The following is a 23,484-nucleotide window of genomic DNA, read 5'->3' as shown; positions in this document are numbered from 1 at the left end:
GCCCTACATACATCAGCGCAGCCCTCTTCATACAGTTGCGTGTTGTGTATGGGACACACTCACATCAAGGCCTCAGTAAATACTGGGCCCAAGTACTGCTTTCCAAGGTCGTTAAAGGAAAGAAAAAACGAAAAAGAAAAAAAAAAGAGGAAGAGAAAAGTTGACGTTTTGGTCCCAGATTTTGAGTTTGTTAGAAAATGTACATTCATGTTTGGTGAATCAAAGAATCTTCTGGGAAAAGAATTAACGTAAACAAACAAAACATATATTTTTACAGTTGCTTATTAACTATGCCTTTTCCCCTCCGTTACGCTGTTTCACACTCATTGCTTCCCTAGAGCAAAGCACTTAGTATGTAACTGTTTCAACAGACTCCTTGTCAGCCCTCAAAAACAGAAGCAGTGTTTCTTAAAAGCCCATGTTTTCTAAGGCCACTAGAAGAAGATCTGCCAAAAGATTTGTAGTTGGTGTCTTCGTCGGTTGATGTTGAATAGCACTATTAATCTCTTGTTTCCATTACAGGTGTACTTGGCGTCTTCCACCTCGGGTCTTAATCAGGCGACTGTGTCTGTGGGAACACCGGAGGTCTCGGCTCCGTTTGGGAACCCAGCGTGGTTTCCAAAGACATTCACAAGGACGAGGAGCTCTGAGTGTAATCTCTTATGATAAGTGTGTCGTATTTGGGAGACGATGGGATACAGAGGGCCGACTCGGACACTGGCGAGTTGGGAGTGGTACTCCCCGAGTCCACCGAGTCTCTGAAGGGGGACGGCGGGGTGAGAGCCACCAACTCCTCGAGGTCCGGCTTGCCGGCCGCAGCCTCGGGCCCGGCCGCCGGGGGCTCCCGGGCAGCGCCCCCAGCCGGCGGGGCCGCGGCCGCGGGCTGCGCGCCGCCGGTGATCTCAATGGCGGGCAGCGGCTGGATCTCGGCGAACGTGGTCATGGTGGTGGGCAGCTGGATCTCTTTGGGGATCAGGTAGGACGAACAGAGCGGGGCGCCCGCGCCGGGGCCGGGAGCGGCGGTGGACAGCATCATGGAGTTGAGCTCGCTGATGTTGGCAGTGAAGCGGGTCACCACGCTGCTGATCTGCTCCATGAGCGAGCCCTGAGACGAGCTGCTCCGCGCCGCGGGCTCCGAGTGCAGCGACGGCAAGTCGTCGTCCGTGCGGCCGGCCGAGCCCGCGCGCTGGCTCAGCGTGCTGATGGGCGACGGCGAGCGCGGGCGCGCGGGCGCGGGGAAGTGCTCCTCGGCCTCCACCACGTCGTATAAAGCCTTGGGGCCGGCGTCCGGGGGCTCGGGCCCGCCTCCGCCCGCGCCTGCGCCGCCCGCGACCGCGCCGCTGCCCGCGCCGCCCGCGCACAGGCCGCGGCTCTCCGTGCTCTTGGGGAAGGGCTTGATGACGGCAGTTTGGTTGGGGTTCTCTTTCTTGTTGATGTGGATGGACAGCCGCTGCCACAGGTGCTGCCCCCGGTTACTCTTCTCGTTCTGCGCCCACGTGACAGATTTTCCATTGGAGCTGCGGAGAGAAGAGAGACAAGAGGTGACTCCGCGAGGCCCCGGACGGGAGGGCTTCCCCGGTGGTGGGCGGCCGTGGGACTCGGACTGGGGAGGGCTTTTCTTGTTTTCTCAGGAAATAGGGCCTCAAAGGACACCAGGGAAAGAGATCTTGGACGTGGCTTTTGCTTGCTTGAGTGAAAGGCTGCTTTCTTGTATCTGGTCTTCCGTTCATCATGACCACGGAAGTGTGTCAAAGGGGATATTAGTGTGGATAAAGGGCTGTGTATGGGGATTCTGCAGTAGTTCTGAGACCACTCGTGAGTGCAACAGCTGGTTAGGCTGCAGACCTAGAAGCTAGGGCTTGCAGTATTGTGGTTGTGTGCAGACGTTCCGGTGACAGGGCACGGGCTTCCCAAAGTGGGCAGCCTCTGAAAGGAAACAGAACTAGGACCTCAGCTCAACCCAGTGATCGGAGGGCAGGGAAGGGGTAGGAGTCAGGGGTTACCAGGAAGTAGATAGTGGTTCCAATTGAGTTTTTATTCTGCACGCCCATGGTTGGTGCATTAAACTAGGGATTTCTGTAAGAACTCCTGACTTTGAACATGTTTGTACTTAGTCTGGCGTATCTGGTGGAAGATACAAATTCAGTGAACACATACACTAATTTGTAATTAATTAGAACTCTTCTACTTGGTAGAAATTTCCTCACGCATTTATTTTAAGGCCTAAAACTTGAATAACAAATCTGTGAGGGAGCATGCAGTGTTATTGCCTTTGGCATCTAGCTTATAGTTTCGAATTAGGGTCTCGATGAGTGTTGTCTGGCTGACATGGTTTCTTAGGACCTTTCTCCCTCTTCTTTTTCCCAAGTAGTCCTTTTTCGTCTCTACTCTGGGAACTGAAATCTGCTCTGGTGAAGAAAGAATCTAATGAGGCTGATGCCTCAGCCTCAGAGCCTGACTGTGCCTTCCTTACCTGGAACCACAAACTATCGAGAGCCTCACCTATGGTCAGGTGATGTGCTCTGACCTTCAGGGATCTTATATTGAGAGATCCTGGTGTGATTTCCCACAAAGGAATACAAGATCTCTGTAACTAGGGGCTCTGCTACATCCAGGCAGCTCTGTTCTAGATGCTGTGACCAAGAGATAGCCTTGGGCAGTCTCTGAACAAAGGCTTTGACCACCCAATTTTATCATCTCAGCTGGTGGCTATTAAACTTAATTGTGCATAGGACTCACCTGGGGTATTTGTCAAATACCCGGGTGAACCCCAGGAGATTCTGATTGTCCAGATTGGGTTCCACGGATCTATGCATTTTACAGGCACTCAGCCCCCTGCTCCCTAAAGTGATTCTGCAGCAGGTGTTTCACAAACTGAGAAGTTCTAACAAGAAGTTATCCTTTCTCCCTGGGTTCCCATTGCTCCCTTGGCCTCCTTGCTGGAGGGCTGACCTGCCTTTATCAGACAAGGGACTGAATTGTGTTTGGAGCCCACCTGTCTTGGGACTGCCAACTGCAACTTCGAGATTCTCTTTTGCTTGAGACGTCCGCTCCCTTGATAAGGGACCACTGTTTCTGCAGCCCCTATAACAACACGCTTCCTGCCTCTTTCCCACACTGCTCCCCATGTCTTCATCTGTCCCTTTCCACTTTGTGGTCTTCCTTTCTCTGCTCCTTGCACTGAAATCTCATTCCATTTAATATACCCAGTGTATTGCAACCTGGTGTCCTTCAGAATTCTTGAATGTGAAATATCCTCCACCCTCACCCCTTTTCCTGCAAATAATGAACAAATTATTTCCAGGTTTGGAGGTTGCTGTGCATTCCCAGCACAGCAGAAGGGACCCTGCCAACCTGTTAACTTCCTTCCCAGAGAGTTTCAGGGTTTGTTTTTACGTTTTTGCATTAACCTGACCTGCCACCCTTTATGTTTTCAGTGCATTACTTTTCTTTTTCCCAAGTGTCCACTAACTTCTGGAACATGGCACAGAAAAAATGGAACAGATGATTTATGGGATTTGATTGGGAGGATGGTTGCCAACAACCCCATTTCTCTCCTACTGGCAAGATAAGAAACAGACATGTCCGTAGGGACAATTAGTTTTTCAGGTAGCTGAGGCCACTTTTGACACAAAGCATGGGCTAGAAACTAGAAGTATAACTGGATTCATTCTACCAAGCTCTAGGAAAGTTTTTGCTCCCAGCACAGAGAGGTTTTGATGGAACATAACTTTAACAGTGACAGTCATTGGAATCACATGTAGCTGGGCTCCCAAACATGAGAGCAGATTGAAAAACCTTTGGGTTTTCAATGTGGGAGAAGGAAACTGTCCTAACCAAGCAATCTCTACAAAGTACTGCCATCTTTCCTGGCCATGTCTTTGCTCACAGTGTCACAGGATCTGTGGCCACTTGGGAGAGAGTGTACCAGACAATCTGAATAACAATGGAAATGGACACAGGACACACCAGAGACATGGAGTCCAAATCTGAGCACTTCATTTCATTTCCTGGGTCATGGAATATTTTTTTCTCCAAAGCAAATGGAGATTCTTAAGAAAAAACTGACCTACAAGAGACGTTAATCTGTTTATCAATAGAATGTAGTTTCTATGAAGACAGGAACCTTATCTACCTTGTTCACTGGCACACAGCGAGATCTTAATGAGCATTTGATGGATGAATAGGATTCTTAAGGCAACAGGGCTGTTGTGTGGTGTATGGAAAGTGCAATGGACGAAGGATCCTAAAATCTGTATTCTAATTCTGGATCTGCCATTCTAGATGTTTGGAAAATAATAATCTCCTTAAGCCTCAGAAAAAAAAAGCAGATAGTATATGATTTGGTGAAGATTGTTGTGAGGAGATGAAATGAGACAATGAAAGTGAAAGGTTCTGGTAAGGAGAAGGTATCAAAGATGTTATTTTTTGCATTCTGTGTGAATACTAAGTTTCAAGAAACAAAAATAATATGTTACAGTCGGCCCTCTGCGGTTTCGCATCTGCGGATGCAACTCAAAGCAGTCAGGTCTAATGTTGGTTGAATCTGCGGATGCGAAACCTGAGGATACTGAGGACCGACTGTATTCATTGAGGACCGTTTAGGTAAGGGATTTGAGCAGCTTGGCCTTTGGTCTCTGCTGGGGCTCCTGGAATTAATACCCAGGGGATACGAAGGGCTGACTGTACCCAAGGCTGTTTTGAGCTCTGGTTGAGGAACAGAGAATTCAGTGCAAAGTAAGTATTTATGGTAAGGCCATAACATACTTCTGGTTGTTCCTTCTTGCCCTGACCGATTGTACCCAGCTTTGGAGTTACAGGGGTTTTTTTCTGCGGCGTGTCTTTTCTCACCCTATGCTGTCACCTTGGGTGATCACCTCTCCTCCACTAAATTTAACATTATTCTGCTTCCAAAGTTTCCTTCTTCCTGATCTTTCATTGAGCTGCCTCCTCTGCCTTTTCCTTCCTTTTTATCTAAGTACTTCCTATCTTTTTTTTTTTTTTCTTTTTTGACTTTTCCTTAATTGCTTTCTCTTGAAGGACGCTTTCCTGACCCCGCTCCTGACTGGGTTAGATTCCCATTGTCCCTGCCATAGGCACTGAATAACTCTTTGTTGTATGTCCATCTCATCTGCTGGATGGAGTGTTTTGAAGGCAGAGACAGAAGGTTCTTCATTTCCTGTTATATCCACAATACCCAGTGCATTGCCTGCTCAATAATATTTTTTGGCTAATAATTGAGTGGATAAATGCATTCCATTTTAAAAAATTCATACTAATTACTTTTGTTAGAATTAAGTTTTAAAAATCATTCAATATTAATGAAATTCTTTTGTCTTGAGGATCCATCTACTTCTTATATAACTCAATGTAATCATTAGTACTCAGTGTGTACTGAAAAGGATGTATGAAAAGGTATTTCATAAACTAAGTACAACAAGACAGATCTTGATGTCTATCATGAAAATCACAAAGGAAGTGTTGATTTCTTTTTTGTAGTTCGTGTATGTCTGTTTTAGTGAAACTTCTCAGTGATGACAGTTTGTTGAGGCAGTTACCAGCCGGGGACCCAGAGTGTGGCTCCAAGATCTGGCCTTGATTGATGTTGGGCAAGTCACTTAATACCTTTGAACCTCTTTGCTTATTGGTAAAAAATAGAAGTGAACCACCCTTTCTGACCTCACGTGATTTCTGGGAGGAACCAAAACAGTAATATACATTAGGGTGTTTTATAAAGCATAGCACCTCTGCAAGGGGTTATCGCCATCAAACTTTCCATTCAATGGAGGTAAAATGTTGTTTATTAGTATTTAGGCTGATAATTTTTTTTTTTTTAAACCTCAGGATTATACATTTGTCCTAGGGCCTGAGGTAAGAAAAAGGAACAAACTTTTCCTTACCTGTCTACAACACTTCACCTTTCCCAGCTAATATTTTGGGCATTAGAAAAGGAGGAAGAGGAAAGAAGATTGGAGGGAGAGACAGAACCAATGGTCTGCTACATCTGGGAAGGAGGACAAACTGGCCAAACAAAAGAGAAGAAAACAACACAGAAACCTTGGTTTTTGCAGGCACCAATTAGCCCTTTTGCCATATGTAGTACTATGTAGTCTAAAGTTCTCATTTTTATGATGATTTGCACTTAATTTCTGGAAAAACAAAAACCACAAAATTCAGCCTTTCAGTAAGAAAGAGGGTTATTAGAGGGTTAGGCTTTTTTGTTTGTTTGCTTTTTGTTTAGATTTTGGGTTTGCCAAAATGACACCTTCTACCTTTATTCTCAGAAGTTTGTTCTCCCTCTTCTCTTCCATGTGGGACACTTAACTAACTTATTCATTTCAAGCAGGCTCCAAATGTCAGCTCAATGACCTCTCCCAATTTCTCTACTCATCCCCAAAACCTGCAGGCATTAGAGCATACTGCCATGGCGCACCATCGTTAGGAAGCAAATATTAATAAAGAGAGAGTTTGACTGTCAAAAAACTCCAGGAATTTAGAATTTTTGTGTTCATGTTAAATGGCTGTTGAATGATCTGTGTGATTTTTTTTCCCTCAGAACTCGTTTAAGGTTTTATTAATGGCATATAAGCAATTAAGATTCTCAGAATATTTCACTGAATTAAAAAAAAAAACAAGGCCCTTCTCCTCCTTTTGTTACATTACATTGTTTATTAATACTTTCCTAAGTTGCATAGTTTCAGGGCATAAGAAAAATCAAATGTATCCTCTGAAAATCAAAAAATTATTTTTATGAAAAAATTATCTTCATTACTAAACCTCTCTTTTTTTGTGATTTTGAGTTAAGAGGTAGCCAGGAGAGAGGTATAGTAAGGTTATGAGCTTCCTAATACAAAAATGTATTTAAAAAATACAAAAACCTTGTAACATCATTAGCAAATATGTCTTTGGAATGACATCAGACAATATTAGGTCAATAAAATAATTTTATGAAGTAAGGAATATTATAAGCAGAAAATTTACAATTGCAGTTCCATTTTCTGCACATTTTCTTAAACTTTTAATTTAAAAAAATTTTTAACATCTTTATTGGAGTATAATTGTTTTACAGGGGTGTGTTAGTTTCTGCTTTATCTTAAACTTTTATAAATCAGTCTATTTTGCTTTCAGTAATTTGTTTTGAACTACAAAATATGGAAATATAGTTTTAAAAAATACTGAGGAATCTGATATTGTTTACATTCAGACATTCTAAATTAGGTGGGAGAATTTCTTTCTGAGCCTTGCCTAAAACCTGACATCTTGATTTTGACAATTACACTGAAAAACACACCGTAATATATAAGAAAATGGCAGAATCATCTATATAAATTTACCCAGTTATAGCATAAATGGATGTAAATAGCTATTCTGCTGTCAAAAACAATTTAAATGGCCAGGATGATGTATGCATTAGAGATGCACATATAGAGAAAAACACTTGGGTAAATGGAAATGAAGTCAAGGACTAAATTACCTGATAGAGGCATAATAATCAAAGCAATACCACCTGTTTTCATAGTGCTTTATAAAGCACTTTTAGGAACACTGATTATCAGAGGTTGATAGGATCAAAGTGTTTATCCTCCTTCCAAAAATGAGAACACCAAGACTCAGAATAGGTGATTTACCCAGGGTTACAGAGAAAATGACAAAGGGGGGACTAATACCATGTCATGATTTTCAATTCCATTTTCCATGACAGTACACTGTCCATATTTGTTTTTTGAAGTGAGCTCTCCTTATTCCATGGCAGAGAGCCTCAGATGTTACCTGTGATGGTATGTGTGTTTAAGTAGATAAGTTAGTAGTAATTTGATTTATATTCTCTCTTACCCTGTATTGCTTTACTTCTTTTTTTTTTTTTCTTTCCTTTTTGCGGTACGCGGGCCTCTCACTGTTCTGGCCTTTTCCGCTGCGGAGCACAGGCTCCGGACGCGCAGGCCCAGCGGGCATGGCTCACAGACCCAGCCGCTCCGCGGCATGTGGGATCTTCCCGGACCGGGGCACGAACCCGTGTCCCCTGCATCGGCAGGCGGACTCCCAACCACTGCGCCACCAGGGAAGCCCTGCTTTACTTCTTAATCTTGACACTGCAATATATTTTGCAGTCTCAAAACACCCTGCATCTCTCTTTGGTTGCTAACTCAAATAGCACAGGTGGATTGAGCACCTATATTTGTCAAGGATGATGACTGGATGCCTTGATGATGAAGGCCCTTGAAGCTTACAGCCATATACATTAATATTATAAGGCAGTTTCAGCCTTTTTCTTTCATGTTGTGATTCAACAGAAGACAGTTGTCCTGTGTGTAGCACACTTATTTTCTCTCTGACTTATTTTGGAATACCAGTAAATGAGAGTGGTGTAATTTCAGGGATAATCTTAAATCTGCACTATTTTGAAAATTTTGGTATTTCATCTAATATTGGTAGTAAGTGATCTGTGGTACCTTTGCCAATGATTTTGATTCATCGGTGCTTTTTGGTATTGCGGCTGAGAGTTACTGATGTAAGAGACTTCCCTCAAAGAGGGTGTAATTGATTTCAAGAGAACATACTTACAGAAGAAGGCTAACAATATGAATTACAGTATTCTGATAGAGGTTGTTTTCCTTTTACCTAGGATCTTGAAATGAGGAAGCAGATGGCCAGGAGGAAGGATGCTAAACATGAGGTGAGTGAGGGATGGTGGAGCATGGGAACAAGCAGTCAGTTCATTGAGTTCTTAGAGGGGACGGATCACAAGGGATTCAAACCTTCACAAGAAGAAATCATTTCTAGTGGGAGGGGGTTGGCCAGGGAATGTTGCCTGCCTACAGGAGGCAGATTGCACCTAGGCCTTGAATAATTAGTAGGTTATGGCAAAATCCAAAAAGAGAGTGCTAAGCATTGCTCTCCAGGAAGGATAGCAGTGACAGAAGTCCAGGAATCCACAAAGAATTTTCCAGGAAATAACCAGTAGTCCAGTGTGACTGTGTAGGTATAGAGTAAGAAGTTAAGGCATCAGAAGGTAGAGTTTAGACTTTTTTGTCTGCTGTAAAAATTCTTCCTGGCCACCCATGACCTACAAGAGTCTTCTTTCTTCTATTGGATTGGCCAAAAAGTTCGTTCAGGTTTTCCGAAACATCGCACAGGAAAACCCGGACGAACTTTTTGGCCAACCCAATACTTTCTTTTGCTATTTTAATAACTCATTAGTAATCAGCCTTGGACTTCTTATTAGTGTCTGGCATAAATGGGTGGTCTAATATGTTAGACCAGAAAGATGCTCTGATTATTAGATGCATATGTCAGCTACATGCTTGATCAATCAATAAATGGATATATCAAGAAGTACCCATCACTTTGTTATTCTTCAACTGTAAGAATTCTCTGTTGTTATTTAATATTTTATGGATTTGATCATCTTTCTCGAGCTCAACAAAAACAGTTGAACTCAGGAACCGTATATGCCGTAATCTTCTTTAAACCTTCACTACAGCTTCATCCATTGACCTTATTCCTTGTCTGGCCCCAGTCCTGGTCCTACTTCAGGAAGACGTTCAAGCCTAATTAATATTTAAGTTAATTAGTCCTTCAGGCAATGAGGAACCAAGAAGATTTGACACAAGCAATAGTGGTACCCAGAGTAGATTTAAGAGCTTGTTTTAATAGTGCAGGGATACAGTGTAAGATGCTAACAGTTGTGGCCAAAATGAGGATGGAAAGGAACATATTGATATGAAAACCATTGTGAAAAAAAGACATTTGTCCTTGCGCTTTGGGTTTTTCTTGTTGGTATTAGAGGAATTCAGAGAAAGGGTTGCTCACGGGGGAAAGAAGTTTCAGGGAAGGATTTGCAAATAAAGTGGAGCTTACCGAGGTCTTAAAGCCTGGGGAATGTTAAAATAACATGGATAAACAAGATCCAGTTAATATACATCTCGCATATACGGCAAAGAAACTAATTCCATGTGTTTAACCCTGTGAAACCCTTCTAACAACCCCGTGGTGGACTTTCACCTCTCTTTTAAGTAGCTGGAGCTGGAGTAGTGGCTGCGTGCTTCTAAGATAATTCCCTCAGAGGACATCTCTTAGTAGGCATTTAGTCCCTAATAAAATCCTAGCGGGAGGAGAACCATTCAGCCCTATTTTAACTTACCTTTGGTCTAACAGCAGCGGAGGCCTTTTCAGAATGTTCCATGGTCAATCAGGGTGGGTTATTAAAGTGCCTGATGGTCTAGGATTGCTGCTACTTCCCCCAAGTTCTTATAAAGAGGAAGCATCTAACGAAGGGCATGCAGGAGCGTGTACCAAGCAGAGGCAGTTTGCTGGATCATCACAGAGTTTTCTTTCTCAAATTAAGCTATTTCTTTCGATCCATAATTCAGTAAGCCAGACTCAAAGCTAAACTCCTCATACTGAGATATAAGTTCTAGGTTTAGTTGAGGTGCTTCAACTAAGATTAGAAGATTTTCTTTTCCAAAACAGGAAATGATTTTTTTTCCCCAACCATCACTATAATGCCCAGATTGCAAGTGAGTAAAGAAAGAACAAAAGAAGACACAGCTGGGCTTCCCTGGTGGCACAGTGGTTGAGAATCTGCCCGCCAATGCAGGGGACACGGGTTCGAGCCCTGGTCTGGGAAGATCCCACATGCTGCAGAGCAACTGAGCCCGTGAGCCACAACTACTGAGCCTGCGCGTCTGGAGCCTGTGCTCTGCAACAAGAGAGGCCGCGATAGTGAGAGGCCCGTGCACCGCGATGAAGAGTGGCCCCCGCTTGCCACAACTAGAGAAAGCCCACAGAAACGAAGACCCAACACAGCCAAAAAAATAAAAATATACATAAATTTAAGAAGAAAAAAAAAAAGAAGACACATTTGTTTCGTGCCTGTGGGCTGAAGCTTCCAGGAAGACTTTGTGGAAGAATCCAGCTTGATTTAAACCTTGAATAAAACGTGGGATTGGGATTGATGGCAAAGGAGAGTCTTGGAATGATAGTAACTCCCGTTTGAATAGAACTTTCTACCTCACAAGGTGTTTTCACCTGTATTATTATATTTGACCTTCACGACAGCTGTTTGACATAGCACTTCTAATGACGTATTTATAGGTCTGTTCCTGCACAAAACTTGGAACACTCCAAGGGCAGCAACTACATGCATCTCCTGTGTTTAATATGGTACCTGATGCAGAGTAGGTGGGCTGGGAGTGTCAAGCAAATGAAGTAAATTCTTTCACCTTGAGTGCTTGGTATAGACAGGTATTATTAACCTGTATTATAGATGCAAAAACTGAACTTAACTAAGTTAACTGAACTTAACTAAGTTGTCTAACTCAAAAGGCAGAGCAGTGCCTCAAATATGACCCTAAATCCAGATCACTGCCGCCACGCAATATTGTCTCTGTGCTGAGGGCCAAGATACACACTGAACCAGAGGGCTGACAAGACATACCTTTGTGGAGCAGCAAGGGAAATGCCAACACCCAAGTTTGTGTCCATAAAATGACCTGATAATAAGTTCCAAAGCTCTGTGTCAACATTCACCTGAACATTGCAGAGATGACTCCTGAGGGACTGTAGGATAAGAGAATGTCCCCGGAATTCTACAGTGGTTGCTGAAAAAATGATTTCTGTTTAGACGAAATATTCCTTTTGACCTTAGTTAAAGCACCTCAGCTAATGCATGTAACTTAAATCTGATGTATGAAGAGTACTCTGGTTTCGAGGCTTTGAATCCTGGTTGGACATCTACCACTAACATGCTTATTATGTATACAAAGCTCCTCATTTAAGAAAGCAATTTTTTGGATTATTTTTGCTTATTGCATAAAATGGGCCATGCCACAGATGTGAGGCACTAAGTCAATTCCAGTTCCGTTCCCTTTGGGTTGCTTCACGTGCTTCATGATGTATCTTTTCATTCCTTTCCTCCCTCCCTCCTCCCTTCCTTCCTTGTATTATGGTAAGGACACTTAAAATGAGACCTACCCTCTTAAATTTTTTAGTGTACATTATGGTATTATCACTTCACACCTGTTAGGATAACTATTATCCTTCCTTCCTTGTATTATGGTAAGGACACTTAAAATGAGACCTACCCTCTTAAATTTTTTAGTGTACATTATGGTATTATCACTTCACACCTGTTAGGATAACTATTAATCAAAAAAACTCACAAAGGATAACAAGTGTTGGTGAGGATGTGGAGAAATTGGAACCCTTGTGCAAAATGCAAAATGTTGCAACATCTGTGGAAAACAGTATGGAAGTTCCTTAAAAAATTGAAAACAGACTGCCACCTGATCCAGCAATCCCACTGCTGGGTATATATCCAAAAAATTGAAATCAGGATCTCAAAAGAGGTATTAGCACCCCCATGTTCATTGCAGCATTATTCATAGTAGCCTAACAACCTAAATGTCCATTGGTGGATAAATGGGTAAAGAAAATGTGTCGCTTCTGAAGAGACATTTTTCCAAAGAAGACATACAGATGGCCATCGGGTACATGGAAAGGTGCTCAACATCACTAATCATCAGGGAAATGCGCATCCAAACCCCAATGAGATATCACATCAGACCTGTTAGAATGGCTCTTATCAAAAAGAGAAGAAATAACAAGCGTTTGCAAGGATGTGGAGAAAAGGGGACCCTTGCACACTTTGGTGGGAATATAAATTGGTGCAGCCACTGTGGAAGACAGTTTGGAGGTTCCTCAAAAAGTTAAAAGTCACACTGCCATGTGAACCCAGCAATTCCAACGCTGAGTATTTATCCAAAGAAATGAAATCAATATCTTGAAAAGATATCTGTACCCTAATGTTCGTTGCAGCATTATTTACAATAGCCAAGATACGGAAGCAACCTGAGTCCATTGATGGACAAATGGATAAAGAAAATGTGCATAAAGAAAATATTATTCAGCCTTGAAATAGAAGGAAATCCTGCTATTTGTGATAACGTGAATGAAACTTGAGGGCATTATATTAAGTTAAATAAGGCAGATAAAGACAAATACTGTATGATCTCATATATGCCATGGAAAGGGAAAATATCTTGCTTATAATGTTCTTGTGAGAACTTAATGTATAACATTTGTGAAGGGACTACCCCAGTATCTGATGCATAGTAGTTACAGTAATGGAAGCAATTGTTATTATTAGTCTTACTCGTTTTAGAACATCTCTAAATATAAGTTATAACATTAATTTGAAGTTGACTTTGGGGAGGAGTGAAGAGAAGACCACTGCAGCCATCCTAGCCTGTGGCTCAGCACCCAGCTGGCCTCTGCTGTGCTGCAAAGGCAGCCTCTTTCTCTTCCGTGGACTCTGAATTTTTATCATTATACAGTGTCCTTCTTTATCTTTCTTTATGGCCTTTGTTTTAGGGTCTATTTTGTCTGATACGAGTGTTGGGGCCCTGCTTTTTTGTCATTTCTGTTTGCATGAAATGTCTTTTTTCCATCCCTTTGCTTTCACTCTGTGTGTGTCCTTTGCCCTGAAGTGGGTCTCTTGTAGGTAGCATATTGTAGGCTCTTGTATTTTTATCCGATCTGCCACTCTGTCTTTAGATTGAGCATTTTATGGACTCTGAATTGTATATAACTGTGTGCCTAGCTGTTTCTGAACACTCGATTCAGGTTTATTTTATCATTATTTAGTTTCTATTACTCTTAATTCTATTTGCACTGGCATTGGTTATTGTTTATGATATTAAATGAGGAGTTAATATGATAAATAATTGTTCTACGGGAGAGGGGCTCCATATTGCACTGCAGTGATCTGTTTTTCTGACTCTGTTTCCCGATAGACAATTGATTTTCAAGGGCATTAGTCTTGACTTGGTCATCCATTTATCTCCAGAGTCTTGGCAGTGCTTGACTTATAGTAGGTGCTTAGTAAATGATCATTACATGGAGGAAGAAATAATTGAAGGAATGAGAGGCAAAAAAATCCTAACACAGATATCACATTTTGGGGTTACTTTCAAATCTGAGTTCCTCACTCATTTAATAATGACTGTTATTACATTGCTGTTACTAGATTCCCTAAGGTGTTATTGAACAGTTATACCCACTAAAATTAGATGCTGCATCTACTAGGTGAAAATCAGTTACTCAACTGACTAGGGGTTGATCTTTCACATAATTGATATCATGACGTAGCAACAGTAAAAATAACCCCCTACCACCCTCCTTCCTTCAGGCACTGAATGGGGGCTTTAGATCTGTATCATTTGACTAAGGGGGCCCTTTCTCAAAGAGAGACTGGGAGACTCAATATCTGTGCCTCTCCTTCATGGGGTATAACATGAGCACATCAGAATGCAGATGCCAGGGAGCACTGAGGTGGAATCCCCCTGCTGAGACAGGCAATAGTAACATTCATTGTTGAGGATTTAGCCAATCCCGAGAGCAGACCATCTCCTTATGAACTCCCACGTAACAGTGCTTAGAGAATTTCTGGTTCTTAGAGCACCTCCCTGTTTAGGACTCTCTTTCACTTCTCCTGCAATCAGGAAGACTGCTCTGAAACACACTTAGACTGTCCACCGTGAAAATATGAAAAGGTGACAAGTTATGCTATAGTCAGACAGAAAAAGAATGTTCACATAAAGGGAAAACGGGGACATAGTATTTCAGGAAGCTAGAGTGTTATGGATACATACAGTGTTCCTTTTCCTTTCCAAGTGGGGGGTCGAGGGGGGAGATGTGAGGGGGTGTCTCTAAGGCCCTGCCAGTGTTGCATATAAGGTCATGCTGTCGTGCTGTGCTATGACTGCATGCCTTGTAAAACTCCTTCTCTCCTGCCAGGCAACGTGGCTCTGCAAGAATCTCCCCAGGCATGACTTCATAGGGTCCGGTCCATTACTATAGTGTCATCATAGAAAACATAGGCAAATGAGATGCCGGGCGACACTCCTGGTTTTCTGTGGTTGTTGGAGCTTTCCTCGGCCCCTCCCTGGGACTGGTTGTTTGGTAATGGCTACAGAATCAGCCCAGATGTTTGCAGAGTAAATAGGATGCTTGACTGTGACTGGGAAGCAACTGGGGGGAGGAGTGGGAATGGATAAGAAAGAGGGCCTTATCAGCTGGTACTAAAAGTATCTATGAAAGTCTCATACAGTTATTCTTTTGCCAGCCCTTCCATTCTATTCCAGAGCAAGCAAATTGGGATTAACTACTCTAACCCCTTATTTAGCAATAGTATACATTGCAGTTGTCTCCTCTCTGATATCTTAATATCTTTCTCTTAATATTCATTTTAAACTTATCTCTTTTGGATAAATATTTTGTGTGTGTATTCATATAAACAAATAGGATTCCTCCCATATATGCTTTCTCTCTGTCAGTTTTTACTTGATGTTAAAGAAATGGAAAGAAAAAGTAGGAAGGGAAGATCATTTGTTTCTATTTAACTATGCTTATCTGTGAGGCTGAGGTGTTTGCTCCATCAGAACTCTCTTAACTACAGCATACACTGTTTCCCTCTGCCTAGCAGGACATATCTATACTGATATATTATACTATAAGCCTTGCCATTACCTTGGCTATATTTAAACAAATGCTGAATTACGGTATCTTACTGTTGTAGGGAAATTTAGACCATTACAGTGTAGACACATCGAGTGGCTACCTTTGTAGATCTGGACCTGACCCAAGGAAGCTGGGGTCCCCTTGCTGTCTCCTGTCTCCCCCCTCCCCGCCCCCACCGCCCCCATTCTCAAACAAGACAGCCTTGAGCAAATCTAATCGCTAGGCTGATCAGATCTGAGTTCCAAGCACTGACTAAACTCTCTCAGGAATACCGCATGACGGAATTGAGACCTTATGTTTGCCATGAATAGCTTCATCTCCTACACAAGTGGATTATTTCAGAATACCGGTTTATGGACTGACTAAATCTGAATGACTTTGGAAACTTGTTACACTACAGATTCCTAGGTTGTGCTGACCAAGACTTTGCCTTGGGATGTTTGATAGGCAGCCAAGTTTGCTATGTTTGGGAACTCCAGTCCGAGACAGTGCCTCAAATTACAAGTCACTTTGGACAGAGCCCCTGCGCTCATTTGATGCAGCCATTTTCACCGTGTCCTGTCGACTCTGATGCTGTCTGAATGATTTTCAAGTAGAGGAATTGTGCCACTTAGTCATGTCTGAATGGAAGGAAACTAGGAGCCCCAGTAGCGGTCTGTTGAGTTACCCGCCACAAAATGATCCACTGAGGTTTATCTTCCAGATACACTGAGATCCAAAGAAAGCTGTATAAAGGGATTGTGGGCATAAGACTATCAGATACACCAGTGTGCACACATATGTGCCTGCACGTGTACACATGCTCTCACTGCCTTGTTTCTGGGAGCTGTGAACGAAGTCAGCCAAGCTCTTGACCAGGGCTGCTGTGAATGATGGCTCAGGCTGTACACTGGACAGTTCAGGGCATCATTTTCACAGACTGTGATGTGAACGGCCCCCAGAAGTTGTGCAGTGTCCTTGTAGAAAGTTAGACATTATTTTGAAAACCAGAAGGCACCCACTACTGCGGAATCGAGCAACGTTTGGAGGTGAAAGTTCACCGGATTAGATTCTCTTCTTGCTCCGCGGCGGGATCTCAAGCTCCGCTCTCAGCACATGGGCACACATACGTACACACTGTATCTTCTGCACTTCCCCTTTCCTTTAATCCAGGCTGATTTGCGAGAGCTTCCCTCCCACACTTCAGTACCACTGATGGATTGGGAAAAGCCACAACAAATTAGGGGTGGGGAGTTAGTTCATGGGGGACAACTTCCCAACTCAGGGCTCCTCCAGCCTTCTTTATCTCCAGAGCCCTTTTCTTGAAACCCAGTCCCATGCAATAAAGCACGTTTATTTCATGCAAACAAAGCTTAGTCGATGCTTAAAGTTCCAGCTACCCCAGTTTCCTGGGCACAGCTTGGTTGGGAGGGCCTGGTATGACGGAACATGCACAGAGCAGCGACAGGGTGTGTTCACCACCAAACACAGAGAAGGAAGGGAGCTGCAAAGCTACGGTAGCTAGAGGAGGACTAGCTTTCCTGATTTCAGTTCACGAAAAGCCTCTGGCCTCTACAGTTCACTTGTTTGGCCTGGCATTTGCCCTTGGCTGTGAGATGACATTGCATTCAAAGTAAGTCAGATGAATTCCCAGGCTTGTGGGATCAGGGCTGGAGTCTCCCCTCCATTGCAGTCCTTCGCTCAGAACCAGTCCTAGGCTTTTGCATTTGTTTTTGTTAAGCAATTGGATCGTCCTGAAATGTGTATTTCCTCCAATCTCTTCCACTTTGCAAACTCCACAGAAGCATGTAACCAGTAATTTAAAACCCACAGGGACACTGACTGTGAGCTAAGGCTTCAGACATGCAAAGCGCACAACCCTGGGGAACAGCAGCGTCCGGGACAGGAGGCTCCCATCACTTCACACGAGGGTGGCGTGGGTTTTTGCAAATCAAACGCACGTAGAAACCCAGTGGTGGCCCAGGTTGGACACACTGCACGGGAGGCACGGTGGAGTGAGGACCCAGACCAGGGAGCCACCTGTTCCTGTAGCTTGCGTACATTTAGTTCACACCACCTCAGGCCACTCACACTTTGCTTACCTGCTCATTGTTGCTCTCCCACCATTCCCCATACTCCCTTTGGGGGTGAAACACTCTATTTCCGACTTGTGCTGGGCCAGTCTCCTGTCTTTGTACCTGGTGAGCACGAACAGGGACAGGAGCAAACAGAGAGATGTGATTGTGTGCTTCCCTGGCCGGGCTGAGGAAGAGCTGGGGCTGCAGAGGGTGGCCCCTCGCCCGAACAGGGCTCCTGCTTTCACTGCGGTGGCTGACCTGTGATGCTATAGATGGTTGTGATGGTATATCGATAACACTGGGGGGTAATTTTGTTACTCCTTGGTTGAGCCACATGTGATCTACCCTTTTACATTGCCTATTGATCATATTTAATAGTTAGTGGTAAAAAGGATGTAATTCATAGCCTCTAAGAAAAAGATGAATATCAGTACATTAGAATTTAGTGTTTACCATATGCCAGACCTGGTGCTGGAATTTGACCCGAATGTAGTCCTGGCAACAACTTGTGGCAGAGCCTCTGCTATTATTATGTCCATTTTACTGAAGCAGAAACCTAAGATTATAAGGATTAAGTAGATTGATCAAGGATTTTGGACACAGGAATCTAAGTTCAGAACCTACACTTTTAGCCATTATAATGTGTTTGCCTTCTAGTTTAAAAAGTCATCCTTATCATTAATGAACCTTCAATGAGTGGTACTGTGTCTGAGCGTGATACTAGAGACTGGAGATGCCAAAAGAGAAAAGAGACGTTCCTTGGATGTGAGAGGTTTACATAACCATTAAGCTGAAGTGTGACAGTCAGTATTGGGCTGCTTGCATTGTGGTGAGTGGCTTAAACAGCTTTTATATCAGACTTAGCAATTCACCACACCTGGAAGGTACTAGCAATTTCATCGAAAATAAGTTAAGAGATTTCCAACATTTGTCTGCTACGTGGTGCATCAAGATGAACCCTTATACTTGTATGACAGTTTTCAGAGCCAACATGCTTTCACAGAAATAATCTCTTTTTTTAATTCATCAGTTTAAGCCTGTGGGGTAATTAAAGAGGCATCGTTATCCCCATTTGCCAAATGAGGAAACTGAGACTTACTTAACTGACTTGACCAAAATCACAAGGCTAGTGAGTAGAGAGTAATAGTCAGTAGAGCTTGCAAGCGTCCAAGGCTCTTAAGGTTTATTATCTTTATTACATTTTCCCTTCTAAATCTGGAGCCTGATCTGGTGCCACTTCATCCACGTTCCTGTTATTCAGCAGATAGTGATAAAGTGACTATCAGAAGACCTGTTTACTCTTGATATAGTCACTTTTAAAAAAAGTTTTCTTTTTCTGCTGTCTCAAAATTCATGTTAAATAAAACAAAAGGCAACAAAATTAAAATCATTATTTGTCCCGGGATAAAGGGCTTGCTCATAACTTTTTTCTCTTCTTAGATGTGAAAAGTATTTAGTGTTTGAGTGAAAGTGAAATGGCTCGTTAAATCAAGCAAAATGGATTACCTTCTTCGGTAAACATTAGTTGAGCATCTATTAAATTCTAGGCAATGGGCTTTGTCCTAGGGATAGAGAGATAAATAATCTTCAGGTCCTACCTCATAGAGCTCACAGTCTCATGGGAGAAGGAAGGGGAGAAGACAGTATGTACACAGTAACTTTAGGTCTAAGCCATAAAGAAGAGAGGAAAAGAACTTAAAAGACTTTCTTTGAGAAGGTAAAGCATCGGACCAAACCAGATTGAGCAGCTTTTATTTCACCAAAGAAAACACCTTGGAAGAGGATCCCTTCTGAAGTACCAATCATCGAAGGACATTCCACATTTCAATAGAAAATATTTTGTGTTTATTTGTGAATTGGGTTGCATAGCCAGAATGCTGCTCTAGAGCTTAAATTAAAAGAATATTAATAGAATAATAGAAGTATTCATGGTTCCTTACAAAGGGTTCCTTAAAAGTATTTTTGAATATCTTCTGTTAGGCTAATTTCCAGTTAATTTAAATTTTTTCATAGCTAATTTAGGACATCTACACTCTTCATGCCCGAAAGCTCTTCTTTCTGTCTCTATCTATGTCGCTCTGTCTGTCTCTCTCTCTCATGTACACACACACATATGCACACACTCTGCCAGGTGCCCCTGCTTATGAAACATCTTATTCTCTCATAACCCACTCTCTTTTGGTAAAAGAGTTTACAAAACAAAATAAAAAATACAAATCCCAACTTATTCCAATAAAGCAAGAGATACATTAGACTTATTTAGAAGTTTCAAATAGTTCTTGTATCCAAGGTGAAACTGTCATTTACAGATTGGGAAGCTCATCTTTGCTTTGGGATGGGACACTTCTTCCTGTCTATAACTATAATTACAGCTTAACTGTGTTTACCAGATACTTAAATAGACCACATTTTCATTCATTCACTTATTCATTATTCCATTCACCATAATGTACTGTTTAAAGTAACTATTTTAATTGACAGTTCTATAGTTCTGCAATAAACCCACATGGAAAGAATTATACACCTGCAGCAGAGACTATAAAAGCATTATTAGCTAAAGCTTTTCAGAGTTTATAGCTAATAAAATATCAGTGAAAATTACTTCTCATATAATAAATTCATATATCTTTTAGGCACTTACTAAAGCAGAGATATACACACAGTTACGCACACATGTACACACATACTTTTGAGGTACTGTTTTACGTGCTTTACAAATATTAACTCAGTTTTCAAATAAAATGCTTTGTGATTATATTCAAGGTCATAATAGAAATAATAATGATGACAGAATATTGAATGTTCCAGGTTCTTTTTGGTATATTATCTTCAATTCTTAAAACTACCCTACAAAGTAGGTGCTATTTTCCTTACTCCAAAGAGGCAGGCCTTGAGGATCAGGGTCCGTAAGCCCAAGCTTACAAGGTTTATGAATGGGGAACCCAGTGTTAGAAAATGACCCCAAAGCTCATCTTATTTCCATTCATCTTCCATATAAGTAACAATGTCAGTAATTTTAGAAACAAAACTATGAAGACTTATTATTTACCTTTTCTCTTCTAGGCCGCATTTTGCAAATAAGTAGTAGAGTTAATAAGGATGGCTAGTGGAGGAGCTAGTGTAGGACTTTACATTGTGTTCCCTCATTTGGGTTCCTATAGATGCACTACCTATGTTTAATTTACAGCATTCAAACCATTTACTGAAGACCCCATGTGCAAGGCACCGTGATAAGGAGCACGTGGGTAACTCTATGCCATTGATAAGTTCATAGCCTGGAGTGGGAGGATGAAATGTAAGCAGATAATTTTCAAACAACGTGAGAAGTTTTATTATGGAAACGGATGCAAGGAGGACTCCTAACCCATACTAGAATGGCAGGAAAAACTTCAGTGAGATATGCTCCCAGGGTAAATCTTGAAAGATGAGTAGGAATGCAGTATGAAAAGATGGGTATGCAGGCAGAAGAAAAATCAAGAGCAAACAGCATGGTGTACACGGGGAAACAGTGCTTGGTGTTTTTTACTGTAACCTAGGGTAAATAACACAAGGTAAAATGCACGGTGTGGATGGAGACGCTAAGAAAAAAATGTGGTCAGAGTTGACATTTAGATAAAATACTACGGACTTGAGGGACTGGAACTAGAGATAGAGCGACTCATCCTATTGTAATAGTTCACGTGAGAGATGTTGAGATAATGCCTTGGGGTAGTGATAATAGGAGGAAAATGAGAGAACAGTTTCAAAAATACTTAGAAGGTAGAATGAGTAGGATTATCGATGAGTTTAAGAGAGAAGTGTAGAATGCTACCTCGGTTACTGCCTTGGGTGGTGCACCTAAGTAAGTTAAGAAAATATAGGAGAAGGAGTATATCTGGAGGAAGAAATAAAAAGCTTCATTTTGGAATATTGGGTTTGAGATGCTGGTGGAACATACAATTGGACAAATTCAGTAGGCACATGGGTTTAAGAATCCAGAAGTTAGGGGACTGTTATGTACTTGGGAGACATTAGCATACAGATGACTGCAAATACCGCGAGAACGGTTGAAAGTGCCCACAGAGAGCCGGTAAACCGTGGGGTGGTGGAGGGCAGGGTTACAGACCTGCCCATTCTACCTGTTCAGAAACTCCTCTAACACTGTTAGTGGAAGCATTCCCTCTAAATGTTCTCTGACTACCTGCTATATGCTAGATACTGAATTCAGGGTTCTTCAGTCTGCTGTTTTTTTCCCTTTACAGTCTCCAGACTTGTAGATCTGTGCTCAATATAGCTTTGACACTTTGGTTTCTGGGCCATAATCTTAGCATGAAAATCTGTCACAATAGGTTTAAGAGATTTAAGAATGATTTGTTCTGAAATTAGCTTTCGTTGCCGTCTATGAAGAATTTTTTTTTTTTTGATTCCTTTTGTACCTCCTTTGTCCAGGAAGCTCTAATTCCTCTTTACTCACTTCTACAAGAGCCCATGTTCATCTGGTGAATTTAAAAGATATGGGGGTAATCACTCAGGATTGGATAGTAATGTAATTTCTCCATAATGATTTGAATAAAAATTTCCATTTCTTTACTCCCTTTCCCCTGTCTCTCCCAATATCTACTAGACACTGGATTACTGAAATTTCTATATAGGCTACGTGGTCCAGAATGGATAAATGAGTCCAGAGTGAGGTGAAAGACCAGAATAAAATGAATAAATTCAAAGAAGAATGTGTATATTAGGTGAAAGAGCAGGTATTGTGAGGATGATGCCTGAAGCTAGAAGGAAAAGAGAGAGTTTGATATTAGGCATAAGGATTCCTTATGGGAGGGAGATTCAGGTAATATGTTTGCCAGAGGTAGGATGGCTAAGATGATAATTCTAATTGCGTTAGAATTTAATCATTACAATTGAGAAATGAGCCCATGGTGATGGTTTCCTCTTTATATAGGCACTAACGTAACCCAGAACGATAGCAGAGCTTGCGGTGGACAGAAATTCTTTACCCAGAAGTTGGTAGTGAATAGTAATTTTAAAGAACGTTGAAAGATAGAGGGATAACTAACTAGATGTCAAGAGCCTCAATGAAGGCGGTTTTTCACTTTTACATTTCTGTATGACATGTGGAATATGTCTGGAAGTAGCATGGAGTTGCTGACCCCCAGCTCTGTGCCCTGAGGAATATGTGATGTGGAAGGATAAGTAGCCTATGAAAGGCCTACAGGGGAAGGAATGTCCTTAGGAGAGAACCAGGTTTTAAGGTAAGAGTGTTTAATGAAGAGGTTGAAACTGAAGGAGGGTCTTTATCAAGAAATAGGGATTACAGACAGAGCCCTCAAATGGTTTAGAAGGGAAAAGTCCAGTGGGTGAAACAAAGACCAATATCTGTAATTGGAATTTCCCGACATGATACTGTTTCTGAGATGCTAGGAAGATTGCATGGTAAATTCTCTCACCTTCCCTTAATGTCAAGTGCAAAGATTTTCCATCATCCACGAGTGAGGAGGCTCAGGAAGCAAGTGCTGTTGTGAGTAGATATCCCATGTTTTCTGATACATATTGCAGACTCTCTGAGTATGTGGTTGAGATGAGAGGGGAAAAACGGCATTGAGGTCCTAGAGGTCTTGGGAGTAGAGGGAAAAAAGGGACAGAAGAGGAGAAAGCTGAAGGTGCCAGAGGCACATTTCTCTGACTCCATAATTTAGTCAAGGCCTTGTCCTGCCCAAAGCGGTGTTCCTTCCAGTGGCTAAAACTATCTTGAGAAATAGCTTTCTTTTCACCGTCTTCTCTCCCACACTGACTCCCACTATGCCGCATACTCCACTCTTTGAAGGAGCGTTGAGCTAATTCTTCTGAACTCTGAACAATGCCCAGCTCATTTTCTGCTCCCACACTAGGTATCATTCAGTTTAGTGCAAACCACAGGGAG

The 23,484-nt window shown here is 42.1% G+C and overlaps 1 protein-coding gene across 5 annotated transcripts in view; it reads right to left on the bottom strand.

Annotated features, from left to right (window-relative positions):
- Window positions 1-628: 628 nt before the first annotated feature.
- Window positions 629-23,484, bottom strand: part of GRM5 (glutamate metabotropic receptor 5) — a 530,088-nt gene continuing 507,232 nt past the window's right edge. Inside the window, exons 8-10 of one of the 5 annotated variants that reach the window (XM_065881638.1) lie at window positions 17,601-17,696; window positions 1,403-1,517; window positions 629-820 (exon numbers count right to left, since the gene is read on the bottom strand). In XM_065881638.1, coding sequence (XP_065737710.1) covers window positions 629-820; window positions 1,403-1,517; window positions 17,601-17,696 — 403 coding nt within the window. Of the gene's footprint in view, window positions 1,518-17,600; window positions 17,697-23,484 lie in introns of all 5 variants that reach the window. The other 4 variants (XM_065881635.1, XM_065881639.1, XM_065881637.1 and 1 more) reach the window with 4 other exon arrangements.

The sequence above is a fragment of the Phocoena phocoena genome, chromosome 8 (assembly GCF_963924675.1).
Source record: "Phocoena phocoena chromosome 8, mPhoPho1.1, whole genome shotgun sequence".
Taxonomy (NCBI): domain Eukaryota; kingdom Metazoa; phylum Chordata; class Mammalia; order Artiodactyla; family Phocoenidae; genus Phocoena; species Phocoena phocoena.
The sequence above is the reverse complement of the archived record's forward strand: the minus strand, read 5'-3'. Positions and strand labels throughout refer to the sequence as shown.